Source organism: Natrix helvetica, assembly GCF_964273705.1.
Source record: "Natrix helvetica genome assembly, chromosome: Z".
Lineage (NCBI taxonomy): Eukaryota > Metazoa > Chordata > Lepidosauria > Squamata > Natricidae > Natrix > Natrix helvetica.
In genome coordinates this window covers 31,396,715-31,421,681 of record NC_138554.1, presented here as the reverse complement: position 1 = coordinate 31,421,681, position 24,967 = coordinate 31,396,715, and the positions used below count along the sequence as shown (strand labels likewise).

Genomic DNA, 24,967 nt, shown 5'->3' with positions numbered 1-24,967 from the left:
GGCTGAAAATATAACTATATTTACAACTTCTAAAGGAAATGTAACACTCATCATTAAATATAATAGTCTCTACTTGATCCTATTTAATGTAAATTCATACCTCGATCTATTGTAAAATAAATTTGGAAGTTATTTCTTTGTGGGTTTCTTTGTCTTTCTTTCTGTACTTTGCGCTTTGCTTTTTTATTATTATTTTCTCCTTTATATATTAATTATTAGTTATTGTTAGTTTCCATTTCTTTATTTTAAATTTTAAATTAATTTTAATTGTAATTTTTAATAAAATTATTTTTAAAATATTATATTATAATAAGATATATAAAGGTCAGGTACAAGAGAGGAAAATCTTTCAGACATTCCATTTTTGGAGAATCTACTAATAATGCAACATTAAGATATCCTTCAATTTTCTAAGAAAATTATGAATGTCAATTGTTATTCTATACATATTATGTGTATATTAACACAGAGAAATACATACATATATACTTATGCATATACATATGCACATGCATATTTACACATATACACACACATTCATTCAATGACCATCTACCAGTACACGGAGAATACTTTTAATAATGTTGAATAAATGGACTTACTACTGGTTCTTTAGGTTACACCCATTATTATACCCCTGCAGTATAGACTGTAATGGAGCAAGAGGTGATGGCTGTAAAGTGTCATGGCCTCATTTAACAACCTCAACTCACTGCTCTCCATGATGCAGCTGTTAAATGAATGTGTATGTTGTTAAGTGGAACATAGAGTGCCTCAATGGTGGGGTGGTGGTACAAGGAGACCTAAGACAAGTCCAGGCTCATTTTCCCCAGCCTCCCAAGGCCTCCCATCCTTTGAGGCAACTAGTGCTCCAGTCTCTGCCCATTCAGCTTTTCCCAGATTTCTCCCAACCATCAGTATGCAAGAGTGCTTAAAGTTATTCAACAGAAGCTACCAGCACACAGAGGATAGTTATAGTCTGTATCCGATGGTATAATATTATCAACTATCCAAGGGCCCCCCAAGGCCTCCACCTGTCCCTTGGGGTTCCCCTCTGCCTTAGCCAAGTCCCAGTCTAGCTATTCAGCCATGGAAGGTAACCTAAAGCCAGCGTTCTAGAGCTACCCGCACACAGAGGGAAGTTACAATCTACCATCTAAACCATGGCCTACTTCTCATCCAGATCCCCAAACACCTCCCCCTGACACTTCTGATTTTCCCAGGCTTTGGTCCATACCCAACTGACCACTCTCCCATGCAAGGGAACATAAAGCAAGTCAGCAAAAGCTATTAGCACCAAAAGGCAACTAAAGTGTCTTAAACCATAGTAGTCCTTTAAACATCCAAGGACCTCCCAAGGCTTCCCCATCCTGAGGCACTCAGTGTTCCATCTTCTGCTTCTTGAAGTTTCCCTAAACCTCATCCTGCTCCCAGGTTTCTGAGTCAGACATGCAAGGGAGTCTAAGGCATAAAAAAGCAAATGCTTCCAATTCAAGGATACCAGTTACAACCTGTAGGTCAAGGTTTAATTTCCATACTGTCATCCAAGCACTTTTCAAGATTCAGTCTACTCCTCACTCTAGTCCACAGCCTAATAGCAGCCAATTTATCTTTCTGTTTGTTTTAGAGGAACCCACTCAATGCAATCCAATGTTACACTCCACTTTCTTACAGAAACTAGTTGCCTCATGGCTATTGTGTGCTGTTCCTTGAGCCAGATATACTTCTCACAATTGGAGGGGGATGTCTGTTCTTTAAGGTAGCTGCACAATCTCCAAAAACAAATGGAGCCTACTAAAACAATGGATCCTCCCTGAAATATTTCATGAGAAGAGTACTCCACTCCTCTGCTCACAATAGAATACTTTATGCCCCTAGGCTTGAAATTTTGTACCTGGAAAACCTAGAACTACGCCACCTACAGTCTGACCTAAGCTTAATACACAAAATTGTCTGCTCAAATGCCCTATCTGTCAATGAGTACTTCAGCTTCAATTACAATAATAATGGGCAAACAATAGATACAAAATCAATGTAAACCACTCCAAACTTGATTGCAGAAAATATTACGTCAGAAAAAGTGGTCAATGCCTGGAATGCACTACCTGACTCTGTTGTTACATTCTCAAAACCCCAAAACTTTAACCTTAAACTGTCTACCGTGGACCTCACCTCATTCATAAGAGGTGTGTAAGTGGGTGTGCATAACCACATGTCCCTGTCCACAAGTCCATTTATTTTGTACTCCTATGCTATGCACATATGTATACCTGCTTATACTTATATGTTTGCATGTCATAGTCATGCTTATACTTGTTTTCTCTTACCTGCTTGACAAACCAAAATAAATAAATAAATAAATATCAACCTCCTACAGACTCGCTTTGCACCAACTGGACTCCTTTGAACAAGGCAAGATACAGACCAACCAAAAAGATGGAGTGAGATATATAGACGGGGGCAATTGGAGGTAGTTCTTACTTTATTGAAGCTCAGGGTGGGCAGTAACAAAGTCCATAATTTGGTTAATGATAACAATAGGAAATGATGGGATTGTCATTGCTAAAACTCATGTGACTAAGCTCTTAGTCTGCACTTAAACTGCATTGTTTAGCAATAGAAATTCAACTCTCAACTGTTGTCATAATGTAAGAATTACTTGTATACATATGCCACGATAATTGTTTTCTCAGGTTGCCTGACACAAGTACTTTACATAAACGACAATGCAATTTGATTACATTATATGCATATGTCATTTTTTCTTCCCTTTAGGACACAGGTGGCAAGCATGCCATAGCACGTTACCATTATGTGATGTATCATGACATTTTTTCCTTTCACAGAGCTGGGTGGGCACAGCCTGCATGTGACGTATCCAGCCTGCAGGCCACCAGCTTGACACCCTTGCCTTAGGCCTTGCAATGGAGGCACATGCACATACACTCACATGCTTACCTCCACTGTTTCATAAATCCAAGCAATTCATATAAATAACACGAGAAAGCTAACTAATGAAAATTTCTCTTGATATTTTACTCATTTCTATCATATTAGCGAGGATCAGGAAAAAAAATCATTGCATGTTCTTTGACTCTCATACTAATCACTCTTTTGTCTGACAATTTCACTAAATCATAGATTTTTTTTAAATGAAGTCAAACTTGTCTTCAATAGTTGTCTTACAAAGTTTTTTAAAGCTAATTCCAGACTATAATGATCAGGAGTATCATGTGGGATTAATTATGAAAATGAAGCATTTGTGTCCATTTCTTCTAGGCTAATTTCCCTGTAGCATGTGTCTTATCTTAAGATCTCATAGTTTGGGGCCATAACTGAAAGAGACAAATGCTAAACAGCTGCTTCGGTTGACGCTGGTGATTTTAAAGCTTTCTGGTGAATCAAGATTTCTGCCACAAATGAAATAAAATCTGCAATTTCAAGCAGGTAACTTTGTACCAATGTCTGTATGATAGTGTGTGCACATATTTGTGTGTATAAATGAACGTATGTGTGAGAGCGGCAGAGGAACAGCTATTTTACCCATTAAATTTTTTAAAAATATATAGAATAAGTTAGGATTTCCCTCATTTCTTCTTTAAAGTAAAGTCAGTCACTGGAATTTTGGCATAAATTACTCTGAAATTGTTTGAGAATAGAGAATTAAAAAGAGGAAGCAGGTTGACATTAAGAAATATAGTAGTGATTTCAAAGAAAAGATTGTTGTTGTTGTTGTTGTTGTTGTTGTTGTAAAGAGGAATAGAAATAGGCAGACCAACAAATAGGCAGACCAACAATGGCAAACAATTTGTAGTAATGTAGTTTTAAATTTAATGCAGGATTAACTGCAAATAGGAACAATAAAAGCTGTAACTTTCCAGCACTTTTCTCTTTCAACAGCCACAGGATTTGAATCTATGTTATTATAGGCTCATTTGGAACAGCTATTGAATTAAGTGCAGGCTCATCCAAGTTTGTAAATAACCTGCACTTGTCGATAATATTTAGAACTTATTTTGTTTGTTTTCATGTTCTAAATAAATTAGATTTAAAATCTCATTCATTTCACTTTGGTGGCATGTATGTGGTCGTGATTTCTTCTTAGGTTTGCGACTGGACCCGAACTGAAAGGTTTATTCACATGGACAAAAAAAAAGAGATAATCAAAATTAAAATAATTTAAGATAATTAAAAGTGTTACATTTGAAATGTTCTCTTTTTTTACTTTTTCCTTTTACAGTAAAATTTTAAAAAGTGAATTTTAAACAATCACTCAATGCACGACACCTGGCATATTATGGCTTAATTCATCATTAATATTCTAAAAATCACATTTATTGTATATTATTCATTGACTTGAAAATGATTAGTACAAAAGAAATGTAGTAAATTGCTTGGTCATTTTGAGAGAATGAACATGGACCTATTTGCAAAATAAATTTGTGAAAGAAAAGTATTTGAAATCAAAGAAAGGGAGGAGCGTGAAAATTACAGAGATGAGATATTAAGGACCCAAAACAAATTGTATGAGCAAAAATGGTCCACAAAATAATAAAATAAATAAATAAAATAAACAGAGAGTACAAAGAATAATAGCAGTGTAAATTTGAATCAGATGATTTTTTTAAAAAAAAATCATAAATGTAATTTCCCTTTAGTGAATTATTGTGACTTTTTGTAATGCTATTTTAATAAATGCATGCATTTATTTTTCAATGTATAGTGTGCTTTAAAACATTACCATTGACTTAAGCAGAACTGATAGCTTTGGGTTTTTATTTGCATGTAAAAGACCTCTATTTCAGGTCATATTCCTTAGTAGAAAAACAACTGGAAAAAACATTCTGTAATATTCTTTCACAGATGAATCCTCAATATAAGATGACACAGAATTCAACTTCTGTCACTGAATTTATACTTCTGGGACTCTCCAGCGACCCTCAGGCCCAACTCATTCTCTTTGGTGTCTTTTTAATTATTTATTTGATAGCTGTAGTTGGAAATATACTTATCCTTCTTATTGTCAGCTTAGATGTCAGACTCCATAACCCCATGTATTTCTTCCTATGCAATCTCTCTGTAGTAGATATTGGCTATACATCTTCCACTGTTCCCAAGATGTTAATGAATTATCTCTCTAATGATAAGCAGATCTCTTTCTCAGGCTGTTTGTCTCAGATGTACTTCTTCATCTCCTTTGGTGGCATTGAATGTGTTTTGTTGGGCATCATGGCATATGACCGATATGCAGCTATTTGCCACCCACTACATTACAGTGTGCTCATGAGACCCAAAGTATGCATTTGGCTTGCAGTAACTGCTTGGATTCTTGGCTTGTCTAACTCAGGTGTCCACACTGGCCTTATGACCTCTTTGTCCTTCTGCCACGACAATGTGATAGCACATTTTTTCTGTGACATTCCACCTCTCTTCCAACTGTCTTGCACTAATACTCAAATCAATCAAATTGCTACTTTTGTATTTGGAGGAGGTATAATAATGGGTTCCTTCCTAATGACACTGTTGTCCTATGTATATATAGCCTTAGCAATACTCAGGATTCGGACCAAAGAAGGACGTCACAAGGCATTTTCCACCTGTGCCTCTCATCTGACCGTAGTGAACATCTACTTTGGCACCATCATCTTCACTTACATACGCCCTAATTCCACTTACTCTCAAGAGCAAGACCATGCTTTACCAGTGCTCTATGGGATTCTAACACCTATGCTTAATCCAATTATCTACAGTTTAAGAAACAAGGATGTACAACGGGCACTTCGTAAAATAATTCAAGGAACATAGGGGAGAATTTGGGGGCATTAAATAGCCAATGTTTTCCATAAACTTTTAAAAATTTAATTTTAAAGCAGCAGGTTCAGGCTGAATTGGACAATGTTATAATCATAATGAATTCAATTGTTTTGATTTTGGTGAACAAATCCATCACTGTAGTTTTGCAGAACCTAATGCTTGATGTTAAACAGTGTACCAAAATATTTAATCTTCTTCTTAATGACTATTTGACTTCTGATTTATGAAGAATCATAATCTAGAAATAATGTGTTGAATGGCTTTATTGGCCTTGTAGACTGGACTGCTCTTCTGGTCAAATGTTCTTAGCCTCTTCATGAAAATAATAAATGTGGTAAGGTCAATTGAATTCTAGTGCAATTTTCCCACCCCACCCCTCCCAATACCTTACTATGGTTAACTATTTATGAATAATAAAAACACTCTACTTAATCCAGAGTCCTAGTGGAACATAGCTATGATTCTATGGATGTTTCTTTGCAGACAAAAAGTCTTTTTCCTGAATATTATTGTACTGTATGCATGTATATGAAACACTGTACTACATGCATAGCATGACTCTTTTACTCCCAATTCTAAAAATGCTAATTACCAACAAACTCAGCATCTTTAAAAAATATTAAACCATTTCCCCCCATTTTTTTAAACACAAATATCATTTTTGCAACATTTCCACATTGGTAAGCCTCCATTATACTCTTTTTGTCCGTACATGTATACCCTTATATCTATCTCTATCTCTTCTAACTCTATCTCTATCTATCTGTCTATCTATACACATTTTTCATCTACTCATATGGTAATTTATACTTAAATTTCTTCTATACATATTACTCTTTCAATTACTTATTTCTATACAATACATCTTATATAATTCTATGTACATATATTGCTCTTATAATTATTGTTCCTTATTATTTTATATACAATCTAACTTACTTTCCTCCCCTCTTATTAATTGTGTGGTTTTATGATTATTTTCTAATTTCTTAATCTTTTTTCCCTTTAATGCTTTCTTATTCTTTGCATTTCTCCTCTAGCCATTTTACCATATTTTCCATACTAAGTAAATACTCAGATTCTTCTTTGTCTCTTATTTATTTTGTAAGGCTATTCATTTCAGTGCATTCTAATACTTTTTTTATCACATTTTCTTCTATTTTTGTTTTTCCAATGCTGTGCATATATGATTCTTGTTGCAGTTATTATATGTAGTATTAAGTATTAATTTTTTCTCATAATTACCTGTAATTATCCCTAATAGAAATAGTTCTGGTTTTGGTTCTATTGATTGTGTGGCTATCTCTTCCAGCCAGTTTTTTTATTCTTATCCAATATTTTTTTGCTGCTGTACACTTGCACCACATAAGATAAAATGTTCCGTGGTAATGGGTACATATTCCGGTGAACAGTTTGGAAACATTTTCGCTATTCTCGCTGATGGTAAATGTCATCTGTAGAACATTTTGTACAAGTTTCCTCTGTATGCCATTGCTATTGTTAGTTTGTAGTTTATTTCCAAGAGGTTGTCCCATTTCTCTAATTCTATGTTGTGTACAAAATTTGTTGCCATGTTATCCTGATCTCTTTCACTACTTCTTCCATTTTAAATCATAATAGATAATGGTATATTTTTTAACCAGTTTTTCTTCTGCCCCTCTAAAATTTTGTTTAATTCTTGTGGTTCTTCGTAAAATCCATCTGTTTTTAAGTCCTTCTTGTATCTAGTCTGTATCTGCATGTTTGGCCACCAGTCTATGTCCATTCCTTGATTTTTTAATTCTTGTTTTGTTTTTAATTTCTCCTGATTATCCAATAAATCTTCATATCTTATTATTTTATTTATATCTAATACATTTGAATATATTAGTGCTTCCATAATAACCAAATTGGAATTTTATTATAATGATTTCTTTTATTTTTTTGCTATGTTTGCAATAGAGTGTTTCTAATTTGATGCCTTTGGAAGTAACTACGTATTTTATTTTGCTAACAGGAAAATGTTCAACAATCAAAGAAGACAACTATACTAAGATTATGCAACAAATTTAAAAATATTTGGAAAATTGGAAAAAAAACTGCAACTTTCACTTACAGGAAGAATAGCTGCAGTTAAAATGAATGTCCTACCAAAACTTCGGTTTTCATTTCAAGTAGCACCAATAAATTAAGGAAAAAAATTATTTATGTACTTAAACAAATTAAGAACACAATTTATTTGGTTAGCGAAAAATCCATGTATTCAATTAAAACTATTACAGGACAGTAGAGAGAAAGAAGGTTTTGGACTCCCAGACCGGGATCTCTATTATCAGGTAGCTGCCCTTACTTGGATAAAGAACTGGATAAATCTAAAGAATAAAAGAATGTAAAGAATAGAAGGACACAATTTAGAATTAGGCTGGCATGCTTTCATTTGGGATGGGAAAAAACAAACCTCAGCATCTTTTAAGACTACTTATTTCCAAAAATCTATACTCAGATATTTGTGTCTTAAATTGTTCACCACTTTATTCTCCCTAGTTTTTCTTCCATATCAAATGTCTTATATCTATAGAGCTATGATTTTCCAAAATAACCATAGCTCAGCAGTGGGCACAGTAGAAATTCAATCAAGGTAAGAATAAAGGCTCTTACTGGCAAATGGGCAATATTTTGAAAAAAGCGTGGAACACCAGTAGGAAGGGGAGGAAGGGAGGGAGGAAGGGAAGGAGGTCAGGGAGGAGATTATGATGCTATGCTTATAAACCAAAACCAGTTTAGAAGATTGCCAACCTGAATACATACAGTAAATTACTCTAAACAAGAAATTATAGAAGGAGAATTGTACACATTGAATCAACCCTGTAAATTCCACATAAATTTAGGAGATGTAAGAAGCGTTGAAGTACATGGCTAGGCATACAGTAATTAAACTGCTGTTTTATGCTTATGCCACTGCAACATCAGAAAAGTGGAGAAAAGTAAGCATGCTATAAAGAAATATTGCCTGAAAAATATTATATGGATGAAAGGAAAACTTGAAACATGCTTAACTTTGCTAATAAAAGGGGGGGATTCAAGAAGGTGTGCTATATGTTGCAGATTGGTTCAGATCTCATGAACCTATATTCAATAATCTGTACTGCATTTACACAATTCATTTCCTTTTGTTTATTTCTCATTATTGAATCAGTCTTAGTCAATACTGACTGCTAAAGCATATTGATTACTAAAATGTAGGTCCTTTTTATCTACCAGTGATTTCCAGTAAAAAGAACAATTTATAGATTTTCTATTAAAATTGTCCAGTCGATAAGGACAATTCATGATGTTAAAGGTGAACGTTTTGTTCACATTCATCTATCAATAGTTTCCCAGACACTGTTCCCTCTAAGGTGCGCGGCTGCGAGCCCGTGCAGGTGGCAAGAAAACACCGCGCAGCAGTTTCCAACTGCTGTGCAGTGCTTTCTGCTGTCACAGGCGCCGGAGGCTGGGGAGGTCCTTTGCAGACGGCTAGAACTGGCCGCCCACAAAGGACCTCCCCAGACTTGTTTTGGTGAGCGCGGGGCGACTGACACCAGGAAAGCAAGCCCGAGGAGGAGGTCCTTTGTGGGCGGCCAATCCTAGCTGCTTGCGCCCGGCACTGCAGCTAAAGTAAAGCCCCTGCCGCTACCGGAATATCTGCTGCCGCCTCCTCCTCCTCTAACAGCACCCGACGCTGCGGCAGAGGTGAAGCCGCCAAAGCTCCCGCTGGCACCCCCACATATTGCAGCGGTGCCTCCCTCTCCATTCGGAGCACCTGAGCTGGGCCCCGCGTTACCCTGCCCCCTCCTCCTCTGCTGTGCTTTTGAGGAGCCATGAGGCCGCGGGAGCCAGTAGGAAGGCGGCGGAGGGGGCCGGAGCAGGGGGAAAAGGTCTCATGGCTTCTCAAAAGCATGGCGGCGGTGGAGAAGGCAGCAGGGGTAACGCGGTGCTCCGAGTGGAGGGGGGCGCCAGCAGGAGCTTTGGCGGCTTCACTCCAAATGTGGAGGAGGAGGAGGAAGAGGAGGAGACAGCTGTTATTCTGGTGGCGGCAGGGGCTCGTTGTCAGCATCTTCAGCAGCAGCCCTGCCCCCTGTGAAAAAGCCGAAGATGGATCCACGCAGATGACGTCGCCACAACATGACTGGAGGAGGAATTCTGGGAGTTGAAGTCCACAAGTCTTCAAGCTGTCAGGTTTGAATACCCTGGGTTTTTTTTCTAAAGGGTTAGGGGTGCAAGGGACTTGCAACTTGACAGCTTTAAGACTTGCATGCTTCAATGTCAGAGTTCCTGAGCCAACATGACTGGAGGAGGAATTCTGGGAGTTGAAGTCCCCAAGTCTTCAAGCTGTCAAGTTTGAAGAGCCCTGGGTTTTTTTTTTTTCCTAAAGGGTTAGGGGTGCAAAGGGTCTTGCAACTTGACAGCTTTAAGACTTGCATGCTTCAAATGCCAGAGTTCCTGAGCCAACATTTTGGTTGCTAAGCAGGAGCGTTGTTAAGTGATACTGACATTATATAACACTTTTAATTAAGTGGGTACCTTGAAGAAACATAACTTTGAGTTTCAAATAATACTGATTTCGTTGTTTTAGGTGACATTTGTGAAAAAAATTCAGGTGCTCAGGCATAAAAATGTGCTGCTCAAACACTATACTTTTCTGCTCACACTGAAAAAAAATTAGAGGGAACATTGTTCCCAGAAAGGCATTTATTCTTCTAAGTACTATAAGGCATCCTATGAAAAGTTCTAGGAAATTTGTAGTAGTTATTTACAATTAAAAAGAAGTTCTACTTGTTTTTAGGAACAATACCAAAACACAAAGTTATTCTATATTGTGTTGTAAATTATTTCATAAATGCAGGCATACCCAACATTATTCTTTTCAGATTAAGTTGTGTTATGTCATACACTGACCAACAGCACCAAAGCAGACACCGCCAGAAGAAAATGAGGCCTTTGACTGCCTGAATATCTAAACTGTTTCTTTTTAAAGTTTTTTTATTTTTATTTCTCATACATAAATTCACAAATATACTATCTTATAGCTATTATTAATAATATGTTATCTTTTGACATTTATAACAATTAATTTCTCCTCCTAAAATTAAAAATATAATTGAGATTGCTTTCCTACCATCCCATACATCCATCTTGTTTACAAGAGCCCTATTTCTTCTTCCCTTTCCCTTTCTCCTTCCCTCCCTTCTTCTCTTCTTCTCTACTTTCTTCTTTCCTCCTCTCCTTTCCCTTTTCTTCTTCCTCTTCCTTTCCCCCATTCCTCCCCTCTTCTTTCCTTTTCTGCCCTCTCTTCTACTCTTACTTCCCCTCCATTTCTTCCTCTCCTTTCCCCTTTTTTCTTTCCCTCTCCTTTACTCTGCTCTCCTCTTCCTACCTTTCCCTCTAGTCCTCACTCCATTCCCTCCATCTGGTGCATTTTCAGGATGGAATTCGAGCAAACCTGATTCTGTATTTACATAACAATCTTAAATTCCCTTTTCCTCGTTTTATTTTCTATTTTAATAGTTACACATACATCATCCTTTAAACATATATCTGTATATTAATATCTTTTTATTTTCCTCCTCTTTCCCCCTCCTTCATTTGATAGTGTGTCATCTGGATTTCTATTTCCTTTTCCTCCCCCTTTCCTTTCATTAACTCTTTGTCCTGTCCAGTTATTTGATCTATATTCTTTTGTTCATATTCCTTTTCTTACCAATCGTAAAATCATCTCTACGTCTTGAAGTACACCAATTCCTCTTTATTCTTTATTCTCAATTTTAACCTATTCATTTTTGCACAGTCTAACATTATATTTATTATCTCTCCTTCTGAAGAGATTTTATCTGCTTTCCAATTTTGTGAAAATATACAATTCTAGCCACTGTTATTACATGAATGATCAGATATGTATCTTCTTTACCATATTTCTCTGATAAAATACCCAATAAAAATGTCTCTGGCTTTAACTCTATATGTGTAGCATTTTGTCTAACCATGTTCATATTTTAATTCAATAATTCCTTGCTTCTAACCATGTCCACTACATATGATAGTATGATCTTAGTAGTTGGTGACATTTCCAACATTTAGCTGATTTATCTTTGAACATTTTTGCTAATATTTCGGGTGGCATATGCCATCTATAAAACAATTTGTACAGATTTTCTTTGTATGCTGTTACCATTGTTAGTTTATAGTTCCTTTCCCATAGTTGTTGCAATTTTTCTAACTCAATTGTATAGCCAAAAAAATTTGCCCATCTTTTCATTGTTTCTTTTTCCTCTTCTTTCTCTAATCTAATTCATAATAGATATATAATTTCTTAATCATTTTTCATCTGTTCCCATGAGTATCTTATCCAATTCTGATCTTCCCAAGTTAAATCCATACTCTCTAACATATTTTTCATATCTTGATTGTATTTGCATTTGTGTAAACCAACCTATATAAATCCCTTGTTCTTCTAGTTCTTGTTTCAGTTTTAGTTCTCCCTTTTCTGATAAAATGTCTTTATATCTTATGATATTTCTCATGTTACTAATATTTGGGTGTGTCAAAGCTTCCATTGTTGAAAGCCACATTGCTTTTTTCAAGTAGTGTTTTTCTTTCACTTTCTCCCACACTGTCAATAAATCATTTCTTACATAATGTCTCTGAAAATAACCATGTATCTATAAAAATGTGTGCCAACCTAGTTGCATATCATGTCCCTCCAAAGTTAATAGCATTATATTTCTCAATAAAATCCATTGTTTCATCTAAGTTAGTGCTGCTGCTTGGTAATATAATTCCCAATTTGGTAATCAAAACCCACTTCTGGTTCTTGAGTCTTGTAGCATTTTTATATTAATTCTTGCTTTTTTCCCTTGCCATATATATTTCCAGATTATTTTATTCAAATTTTCAAAGTACTTTTTCTCAAGTTTTATTAGTATTGTTTGAAATAGAAACAAAATTCTTAGTAATATCTTCATCCTAATTATTGCTATTCTTCCCATTAATGATAACTGTAGATTTTGCAATTTCTCCAAATGTATTTCAATTTGATTTCTCAGTTTATAATAGTTATCTTCCTTAATTAATTAATTAACATCCTTCCTAATATCTACTTTTTCTATCACCATTTACAATCACCTTTACCAATTGATCATTATAAATAGTTTTGACCATATTTATAAACCCCTCCCCAAAGTCCATCATTTGTAATTGTATTATCATAAATTGCCAGCTCACATTATCAAAGGCCTTCTGAACATCTAGAAATAAAAATGCAATTTACTTCTGTGAATGTTCTTCATAGTATTCTGAAGTGTTCAATATAATCCACATGTTGTCTCTAATCTGCCTCTTGGATAGGAACCCATTTTGATCTGGATGTATAAATGCATTTAGCAATCTCTTCAGTCTTTCACTCATTATTGATGCAAAAAAATTGTAATCCACATTTAGTAAGGAAATTGGCCTATAATTCTTTATTTGCTGTAGGTCTGACTCTTCTTTTGGTATAAGGGTTATATATGCCCCCATCCACGAGTCCAGTATTTTAACTTCTAATAATAACTCATTAAATACTTCCAGCATTACATAAATTAGAACATTTTTGTAATATTTCATACAACTCTGCTGATAGTCCATCTGGTCCTGGTGTTTTCCCATTATTTTGCCTTTTAATTCCCTCCATTAATTCCATCATTGTTATTCTCTCTTCTAGTGCCTTTTTACATTTTTCTGGAATCTAAGGTATTTCAACTTTTTCTAAGTATTGTTTTATCTTTTCATCTGCAACTGTTTCATGTTGGTAAAATTTTTCATAATAGCTCTCAACTATTTTTTTTCTTTTCCTCATTTTGGTAGCATATGTTTCCTTCTTGGTCTATCAATTTGATTAATTATTATTTTTTCCTTCTCCTTTTTCATTTTATATGCCAACCATCATCCTGGTTTATTTGCATTTTCAAAAAAGTTTTGCCTTGTTGATTTTATTTTATTTGCCAAGTCTTCATTTTCAATTAAATTCAATTTGTGTTTTTGCAGATCCAACAAATTATTAGTCTTTTTATTTTGTGGATTTTCCTGTAATTCTTTCTCTAACCTCTTGTATTCCCCCTCCAGTTTCTTTTGTGTTTGTCTATTCTGTTTGTTTCTTTTTCCTAAATATGTCATTGCCAGTCCTCTAATAGTTTGCTAGTATCCTACATGCTTTGTAATGACATATTCTCTTTTCTGTTTTCCTTAAAGAAAAAGGTCAGTTCTTTTTTCCATATGCTGCTGGAAAATTTTTCATTTAATAATTTTTGATTTAATGTCCATCTCATTCTTTCTCTGTCCATTCCATGTCATTATTATGGGATTGTGACCTGCCCACGTACTCATTTCTATATCAATCTTGTGTGTTTTGGCTATTAATTCTGTTGACACCCACATCGTATTTATTCTTGACTATGACATATGTCTATTTGAATAAAATGTATACTGCTTTTCTTTTGCGTATCTTCCTCTCCAAATGTTCTGCAAATGTTCTGCAAATGTTCATCTATCATTGTAAAAAATGTTTTGGGGAGAGTCTTTCTTAGCTTCTTATTCATTTTTATAGTTTACAATCACATTAAAATCTCCTATTATACATATACTGTATCTTCATATTCTATTATAATTCTATTTAATTTCCCATAAAATTCCTCTTGGTTCTTATTTGAAACATATATCACCACTAACAAGATGTTTTTTACAATTCATTATTATTTCCACCATTAATATTCTCCCCTCCTCATCCCCAAGTGATTGTATTCCCTTTTTGATATATACTGCTACCCCTCTTTTACTTTGACAAGCAAGTGCCGTATATAGTCCATCTGGTCCATCACTTCTTCTATGTCTTACTTATTTGTAGGTTAAGTTGATCTAGTCACTCTTATCTCCCTTTGTTCTTTCCCTCTTTTGCTCTTTCCCCTTCTCAGTGCTCTTTCTTCTTGTTCTTTGGTTGTCTCTTTTAATTCTTTCTCTTCTTGGCATTTAACTCTTCTTTCCTCTCTCAATCTCTCTTCTTCTTGGAATCCTATATATTGTGCATAAAATAACTCTGTCTTCTCTAATAAATTTATGTCTTTGTTCTTGCCAATTCACCAGTATCCATTCTGGTACTAGCCATCTAAAACTCACTCCTTTTTTAATCAGACATTTAGTCATAAATTGGTTTTTTTCCCCTTAGATTTCTAACCCTCCTTGGAACTTGCTTCAACACCACTATCAATCTACTCTTATATTTTATTGTAGTGTTTCTCGCAATCTGCAAAAAATCTCTGTTCTTAGTGTTTTCTTAGTAAATCTTACATGTACTTTTCTAGGCAGATTATTTCTTATTGTATATCTTGTATGTACTCTGAATATCTCATCAATGTCACTTAATATCTTTTTTCCCACTCTTCTATTGCTTCCATTAGTATGCAATTTTTTCAGCTAAGTTCTCTCCTTTTCTTCTTCAATATTTTGAAATCTTAGGTAATAATCGGCCGTGTCAATTTCCCGGGATATATTTATCCTTTCCTGTCTCTTATCAATTGTTGTAAGTCTGTGTCCCCTCTAATTTTTCTCTGTTAATTCCGCTTTTTCCTCCAGCTTCTGCAGTTGTTGCTCACTTTTTCCCATCATTTGTTTAACCTCTTTTAATTCTTCTACTTTTCCCATTTTCTCATCTACTTTACTTATTCATTCCTTAAGATCTTCATGTATAGCCTGTAACATACTTTTTAGTTCAGCATTGGTTTTATCTTGTTGCATTGTAGTGTTCAATGCTTTTTGTGTCGTAGGGCTGGGAGATGTTGTTACTGATGATGAATATACTGTTATTTTCTTCATCTTGTTCTTTATATTTAATTTTACAATCCAAATGCCAAGTATAACTGTAATACAAATTACAGATCCTGAAGCCAACCCAAACCAACCACATTCAACCCCCAAATGATCAAATTTCACTTCAAATTCAAATTTATATTCAAAATCTTTAGATTCTTGTTACCCTAATCTAAATTATATATATATATATATATATATATATATATATATATATATATATATATATATATATATATGTGTGTGTGTGTGTGTGTGTGTGTGTGTGTGTGTGTGTGTGTGTGTATACGTATACGTGTACGTGTACGTGTACGTGTACGTGTACGTGTACATGTACATATACATATACATATACATATACATATACATATACATATACATATACATATACATATACATATACATATACATATACATATACATATACATATACATATACATATACATATACATATACATATACATATACATATACATATATATATATATATATATATATATATATATATATATATATATATATAATTTCCCCATAAAAACAAGAGCACTGCAAAAAGTGGAGGATGTAAAACAAAAGAAAAAAAGTTGAAGTAAAAAAATTCACATTGATAAACCAAGTACAAAGAAAGAAATTAAAAAGAGTATCCAAAAATTAACTTCCAAATGTTTCCAAATGGGAAAGACCCAAAAGCCAAATTTGTAGATTAAAAAAAGAAAAATAGAAATAAAATAATTATACAGCTGGTCTTGTTTTCTTTTTTTAGAAGACAGTTGTTATCGTCACTCTATTGCCAAGTCTATAAACATTGTCCAAGGTCATTCCATTCTTATCTTCTTCTTTGTTGTTTGACTCAATTTAATATATAGATAGTTCCTCTGGTGCTACTAGATGGCACTGTGGTTTACTCCCACTAATCACAAACATGTTCATTTAATTAAAATCAAAGGAGTGGGAGAAAGAACAAATGATGCTGATCGAAAGGGAGCAATGCACTTGGCAATAAACAGTCTCATCCCATCTTATAACTTATACAGACTTGGCCTATCCACAGATTAAATCTTTACATGATCAAAAAGAAAAAAATCGCTCCAATTTTGTTGTATTTATTTTGTACAATGACAACGAAGGCTATACTAAATAGGAAGAGAAAGAAAGAAAGCAGCATTAGTATGTTTATTGCCTCAAGTTGTTTATTCAAAAAATCAATGAAGGCAGGATAAAGAAAGATAGACAGAAAGATGACAGATAGATAGACAGATAGACAAACTGATAGATAGATAGATAGATAGATAGATAGATAGATAGATAGATAGATGATAGATAGATGATAGACAGACAGACAGATAATCATCAGCTCCCTCCAATGATAATTTTGTCAGTCGTCTCTTTTTCACTTTCTCTGCCCTATGTAATCAAACTATCCCAATGTTCTTCTTTCTTAATGATGATTCTTATATTCAATCTACATCCATTCAGTACCGTTTCATCTTAACTCTATCCTTCTTTTACTCCCAGAATATTCATTTTATTCCGTATGTGAGTCTAGACAATGCAAATTTTCTTTAATTAGAGATCCACTTTGTCAGCATATAAGAGTTCATGAATTGGAATAGACATGGTTACAGGTCAGCCAATTGGGACTGTTTGATAATCCAGACGGCTCAGAGACTGGGTGTGGCTTACCTTGGCTGATTTGTATATAAAAATTGTCCTTGCAATATAGCCTCTGTATTTTATAGCTTCTGTATTTCTGTCTTCTGAGTTCTTGTTTGGGCTTCTGCTGCATGTATATTGTACATATGCATCATGCTTTATATTATTGTATATAAATAAGTTTCTTATATAAATGAATCCTGCTGAATTGTTTACTTGTGTGTTGGTTGAATTGCTGCAAACTCTAACAGGTTATGGGCACAGAGCACACCAAGCACACAGTAAGACTGAACTGTACGCTGAAGGACAGCCTATGTTACAAGAAAAAGGCTGAGAAGACTTGCAAAATGGCTCTTGAGTTCAAGGAGAGCTCTCTGCTTTGAATGGGACAGAAAAAAATATTATTTGGCTGAAATTAAGAAGTGTGCATGTGAGTGTGTCAGCATGAAATATTATGCAATTATTGAGACAATTGTACAGAGCCAGACTGTTACCACAAGATAATGTGGAGAAGCATTTGCTGCAAGTGCAAACTTTATTTATTGAGTTGGAACAGTGTGACCTGCAGATTCCTAAATTTCAGAAGGTGCTGTTGGTGTTAAATAGTCTTGATGAAATGTAGGAAATTGTTTCAGCTGTTTTTAAGTGCAAACCAGAATAGGACTTATGAATGGAAGCCCCTAAAGTCTGTTTGATTTCTGAGGAAAAGAATTGCCATTTTAGAAAAGCGACGAGGATAAATTCCTGAGGTGGAGGCCCAAGGAACAGAGAGAAAAGCAACAGATAGGAAGTCTGCAGAGACAATGTCTGCAAAGACCAGAGTAACAGAAGAAACCATTTCTACAGAAGAGACAGAATTGATTGCTCTGTCTGAACTTTGTTCAGAGGTAACTTGGTTTATACAGCTGTTAATGGATTTAAACATAAAAGTAACTGAAGTTGTAACGATGTTTTAGGATAATGCTGCTTGTATTACAATGGCAACTGGTGACAGAGTAAAGAATAGAAGCAAGCATGTCAATATTAAATATTGTAATGTAAGAGAAGCCATTAAATATAAATTAATTAGCTAGCTTCACAGTTCTTCAGAGGACAATCTAACAGACATGATGACCAAGACATTGGGTGGAGCCCACCATGGGAAGAATATTAAATTATTCAGTTTTATGTCTATTCCAGTCATGAAGGGAGGCGTGTCACATCTAAGATACAGAAAGATCTTGACAAACTTGAACATTGGGCACTATCTAATAAAATGAAATTCAATGGTGAAAAGAGTAAAGTTCTACATTTAGGCAACAAAAATGGAATGCACAGGTACAGTATAGGTGGTACCTTGCTCAGTAGTAGGACACAAAAGTTAGAATTAATACAACCACAGAGGCTCAGGCCTTCATGGAAAAAAATAAAGTCCTCCTTGATAAACTTGATGACACTGCTCAGGACACACAGGACACGGGAGGTGCCGGAGCTCTGCTGGAGGGGGGAGAAGGGGCAACATCGAGAAAACTCAGATCACAAAAATGAACAAGAAACTCTGTTTGATGTAAAATGATTGAAATTATTTGAAGATAAAAGTTTATATGCTGACAAAATACTATTAAAATACTAATCTAATGTATTAATAAATGAAAAGTATGCGAACGGGGGGAGGGGCCACTTCCTGCATATTGTAACTGCCAAAATTTGTAACTTGTTCCACTACCCCTTTCCTTGTTTATTTTTTCAAAAACCAATAAAATTTTGTTTAAAAAAAACAAAAAAAACACAGAGGGATAGAATCAAGATCACATGAAGTGTTAATACCACTTTATAATGCCTTGGTAAGGCCACAGTTCTGGTCGCCAAGATGTAAAAAAGATGTGGAGACTCTAGAAAGAGTGCAGAGAAGAGCAACAAAGATAATTAGGGGACTGGAGACTAAAATATATGAAGAACAGTTGCAGGAACTGGGTATGTCTAGTTTAATAGAAAGAAGGACTAGGGGAGGCATGATAGCATTGTTCCAATATCTCAGGGGTTGCCATAAAGAAGAGGGAGTCAAACTATTCTCCAAAGCACCTGAGGGTAGAACAAGAAGCAATGGGTGGAAACTAATCAAGGAGAGAAGCAACTTAGAACTGAGGAGAATTTTCCTGACAGTTAGAACAATTTATTTATTTATTTATTTATTTATTTTATTTTATTTTATTTTATTTTATTTATTTATTTATTTATTTATTTATTTATTTATTTATTTATTTATTTATTTATTTATTTATTTATTTATTTATTATTTTATTAAATTTATAGACCGTCTCCTCTCCCCAAAGGGACTCGGGGCGGTGTACAGACAGAAGCTAAAATACCGTATACACAATAAAAATATATTAGAAACCCCTTAAAAACAAATTAAATATAGAGTCTGTACCATAATAGTAAAAATTAAAAAACAGCTTAAAAAGTCTACCCCCAGAAATTTAAAATACCGGCCAGGAGGATTGAAGATTAAAACTACAATTAGGCCAGGCCAGCTAATTGAAACAGGTGGGTCTTGAATCAGTGGAACAGCTTGCCTCCAGAAGTTGTGAATGCCCCAACACTGGAAGTCTTTAAGAAGATGTTGGATAGCTATTTGTCTGAAATGGTATAGGGTTTCCTGCCTAGGCAGGGGGTTGGACTAGAAGACCTCCAAGGTCCCTTCCAACTCTACTATTGTATTGTATTGTATTGTATTGTATCGTATTGTATTGTACTGTTTGAGAGTTCATGAATTGGAATAGACACAATTACAGGTCCGCCAATGGGGACTGTTTGGTGACTCAGGTGACTCGGAGCCTGGGTATGGCTTAGCTTGGCTGATTTGTATATACTGTAAGAGTTGCTTTGTCTTTGCAATAGAGCCTCTGTATTATAAAGCTTCAGGGTTTCTGTCTTTTGTGTTCATGTCCCGGCTTCTGCTGCGTGGGTATTATATACATGCAACATGCTTTGTATTATTTCATATAAGTTTATTATATTATATAATCCTGCTGAATCCTGCTGAATTATTTACTTGTGTGCTGGTTGGATTGCTACAAACGCTAACACACGTATTAGTAAAAAAAGACTTCAAAAATACTAATGCTATAACTTTTATTTGGGCTGGTTAGTGCCTTGCAGTTGCATTGCAGAAGCTCATTATATTTCAAAGAATTGGTGACATATGTTAGTAGATATAGTTCATACCTTTTTTTAATGAAAATTATCAGTACTTTTGATCAGTGACGTTGTTAAAGTAAACAAGCCCACGTGCTGATTATGTCACCAGATCATGCCCCTAAGCGGAAGTGACGTGCACAGCCCCCATCCTCCGGATGTGACGTACATAGCCCTCCTCCCCGGCTGGGATGTGCATAATTGACCCCACGTGGTACAGGGTTCACAAGGTCATAACCCTAGACGGATATGTTGTATTGGCGTAAGCCCATCATGATGAGTAGCCCTAGCAGATAAGGTGTTGTGCAATATCCTAGCCCTATTTTTTCAGATAAGACTTGTAGAAACTTACCCCATTAAGAAAGATGCCAAGATTCTGTGTACATGATTAGTTTAACCCTAGATTAATTCTATTGACATTCAAGAGGGGAGAGGGGGTTGTGAAATTAAAAAAAAAATGTTTTTTATTTGTAATCATTCTCCTAAAGGCTGCATTTAAACCTGCTTTTTTCCCCCTTCGGGGAGAGGGGGCAGTCTAGAAATCAAATAAAATTTTAATTTTTGTGGTGACAGGGGTTTGCATTTAACCCACCTTTTTTTTCTAAAAGGTATTTATTTCTAGGTGGATTTAAAAACATTTCCTTGAACCCTGGGGGGAAAAAACACAACCTTTTTAAAACCTGCAGCTGTTTTTTACCTTTGTAAAATCATATTTTGCCAATTGCTCACTCAAATACTCATGTAACCATTTTGAAGCCCACCTACAGGAAAAAACAAGGAATATTAATAGGAATTAAAATGTTCACAAGAGGAAACCCGCCAGGTTGCATGCAGGGGATAAGTCTTGTTCAGGCATGCCTGGGAAATGCCCTGGCATGTCACACCCACCCACCAACCTGACCCCCTGTGTTTCTCACTCACAAGAGACATGTGTGGGACATGCCCGGGCATGCCTTACCCACCCACCCACCCAGCCCATTCCCCTGAAATTCTGGGAACGTGCAAGGGACATTCCAGGGACATGCCTGGGCATGTCATACCTCCCATGTTTCCGGGCATGTGCAAGGCTCACTTGTCATTACAAGAGCTGGGTAGTTTGCCTTAATTTCAGCAGTCTCTTGAAGATGACAACCTCAGATTCCAAAGATGTTTTTAAAACAGCAGCAAAAGCCAACATCACATGCTCTGATACAAGAACCCAACCGCCAGTATGCAACAAACCCTGTTGCAAGGGTTATGATAAAGAATTATTTTATTGACCTGTTTTGCACAGCTGCAGCATGATGTGTTATAATTTTAACGATAATATGCAGAGTACTTACTGGACAGTATGTGAAAAAGCGAATGATGCTTCACTATCTCCCAGCAATGGTAAGTAAATATACTTTTTTTTAGGATATTGTAAATGACACTGGAGTGGATAACTCACTAACAAGATGTGATTTATATTTTGCAGACTCCAAAATAATAACTCCTAGAATATAACTGGGATTCTGAGCTATCCCAGAGACCACACTATCTACCCAGTGAGCTAAAGAGCTTCAATTTGTGTGTGAGTTTGTGGATACGGAGACAGCCATTGTGACATGGAAAACAGCCAAGAACCACCCCACCAAATCCACCTGCACTAATGTATTCATTCCCGGCTTTACGAGTGCACATGCACGGCTGGAATTATACAGACCACTGGAGGGGCTGGGTGATAGGTGTCTGTACCATGACACTTATTCAGTCATCTTTGTAAATAGAGAGGGGGCGTGGACACCCCCTTTGGGTGATTATTTAGGCCAACTGACAAGCAAAATTCCACCAAACACTACGATGACAGAGTTTGTTGCAGCCGGCTCCAAAACATATGCTTATGTTTTGTCCAACCGTGAAGTGGTGGTAAAGGTGAGGGGAAATGAAAGGTGTGGTAATAGCAGTAAAGTTAACTTTGACAGTTTGAAAGATTTCATAAATGATTATTGTCTGTCTGATGCAGAGAGAAAAAAGGAGATCAGGGTAGAACAGTTGGGGATTGTCAGGGTTAAGAAACAATGGACCCTAGAAACAAGGGTCCTCCGAAAAACTCTAAAAGTAGTGCATAATAAAAGGTTATTAAAGAGTGAGGATTACTGCACACTGCCTTATGGTTATTAAGGATTATGGAAAACATTACACAATTTGTGCACCCTTATCATCCAACCGGTTAGTGTTCACCATAGCGTATGAACCAAAAATATGGAGGTTCTTGAGATTGGGCTTGTATCCATACATCATGAAGAAAGGAGTATGATTTATTACACTGCTCCAAGTATGATTGACAATGTAATTTGCATATTTGATAGCTTCACCCTAGTATGGGTTACTGAGGTTGGCGTCTTCTAAGAGACAATGCATCATGTTTTGTAGGACCGTTGGTCTTCGTTCTGTGACTCCATTATGAGCCAGTGAATACGGAGCCGATGTCTGGAAGAATTCCATTCTTACGCATCCAGTCCTGGAAACCCTGAGACATGAATTCGGAACCATGATTACTCTGGATTCTGGCAATGCAAATGTGGTGTTGGGTAGAAACAAGAGCTGCAAAGTCTTTAAAGATCTGAAAGGTCTCAGATTTCTCTTTCATAGGATATACATATCCATATCTAGAGTAATTATCAACAATTGTTAGAAAATATTTTTTACCACCAAGTGTTGGCGGAAAAGGACCCACTATGTCAATGTGTACCAAATCAAAAATGCATGTTGACAGGTGTGTAGCCCGTTTGGGAATGGCTGCCGCTTTGGATTTGCCCTTCTTACAGACAGCACAATCCAAAAACACCTTACACCCCTTTACATCCAAACCCTTTGCGAACGCCGGCATTTTCTTAAGAACATGGAAACTGGAATGCCCCAATCTTCTATGCCACTTGTGGATACACCAGAATGCAAAGGTTTACCAATTAGTGAATTTTCAACATTAACAGTTTTGTGAGGAACCTCAGGCTTGCTCTGAGCAATCTGTTTCCTTATTTTCTTTTTGTTGGCTTTAGGAGACTTTGGAGTTGCTACAGAATCTCTCAGTGGAACATCTCTCTCTGGGCCTGTGCCCTCCTCTTTTGGAGTTTGTATACTTGCCTGTGTTTGTGCTTTAGGCTTTGGTTTTATGTAATAAACACCACCAATTAGCATGGTTTCAGCAACAATATCTCCATTTTTAACTATGTAACTTGCTTTTTCAAGGTGGTGAACCTGGAACTTTAACTGTCTAGACAAGCGACTCTGGCTAAGCAAATTACTATTTGCTGTAGGTATGTAATAAACATCAGGGATGAATGCATCAAGCTCTTCAACATATACAGTTCCTTTTCCCATGACCTCACAAGTATGATTGGAGAAAGAATAACGTTCATGTACTTCAGGTTCAGGCTCGTGCATCTCTGTGAAAAATTCCTTTCTGTAGGTAACGTGCAGTGCTGTACCACTGTCCAGCAAAAGCTGTCTGTCGTACTCTGGATGAGGTTGTGAATGTTGGTTAAGGCCAATGTGGAGAGTGGAGCTTGTGAATCACGCCTTGGACCACGACAACCTTGTCTTCCACCTCTGCCTCTGGAATCTGTTCCTCTGGGCTGGTATGTGACGGGAGCTGGAACTCGTTGGAGACATTCCTGGGTGGGATGTCCCACATGGTTACAGATGTAGCATCTTGGCATCCTTGGAACATAGGCTCTTCCTCGGAAGGGATGCCTCGCTGGAGCTCTTAAAGTGGGTGGTCCTCACAAATGTGGCGAGGCCAACATGAGTGCCTCCTCTTCAATTAAAAGTCTGCAAACAGTGTCCACTGTGCGTTGAGCAATAGGCACTTGGTTAATCTTTGCAATGGCATCTTTCCATTCATAATTCAATGTTAATGATAATGCTGATCATTTGAATATCATCAATAAAATGGCCTCTTTCTCTCAATTCTTTTCTCATTCCTTTCAGTTTGGTTAAATGTCCTCCAATTTGTTCACCGGGTTTCAATCTCAAACCATGGAACTCAGGCATGAGCAAACATGAAGATTCGATTGAAATGGGTCTATAGCAATTTTCCAATTGGACCCAAATTTGTTGGGCTGTTGCATCAGGCGGAAAAGTAACCTGCAATTCAGTATCCATGGACATCAATAATATTGTGCAAGCCTTAGTCTCTAAGTCTCTTATTGCAGGAGTCCATGGCTGGACAGGAGGATTAAACACCATACAATGGGTACCTTCTCTATGAAGCAAAAGTGCAACCTCACTGACCCAGGCCTTATAATTCTGTCCTGGCATTTTTAATTTTGACTCACCAGTCAATGGAGCAACAAAAGGTGCCTGTTGAGGAATGTGCATTTGAAATGCTGGCTGTGCAGGTAAATATACTTGTTGTTGACCCTGTGGTTGCTGTACTACAGCTGTGGCCGGTGCTTGAGCTGCAACATTAACATGGCCTGCTGGAGGCGCAGTCATTATCCTTTG

The 24,967-nt window shown here is 36.1% G+C and overlaps 1 protein-coding gene across 1 annotated transcript; it reads left to right on the top strand.

Moving 5' to 3' along the window:
• Window positions 1-4,881: 4,881 nt before the first annotated feature.
• On the top strand, window positions 4,882-5,805 carry LOC309382238 (olfactory receptor 5AP2-like; the record flags this gene model as incomplete). The annotated part of the gene is made up of 1 exon (XM_081933824.1): window positions 4,882-5,805. The coding sequence occupies one exon, from the start codon at window positions 4,882-4,884 to the stop codon at window positions 5,803-5,805; it is 924 nt and encodes a 307-aa protein (XP_081789950.1).
• Between the last annotated feature and the right edge of the window lie 19,162 nt (window positions 5,806-24,967).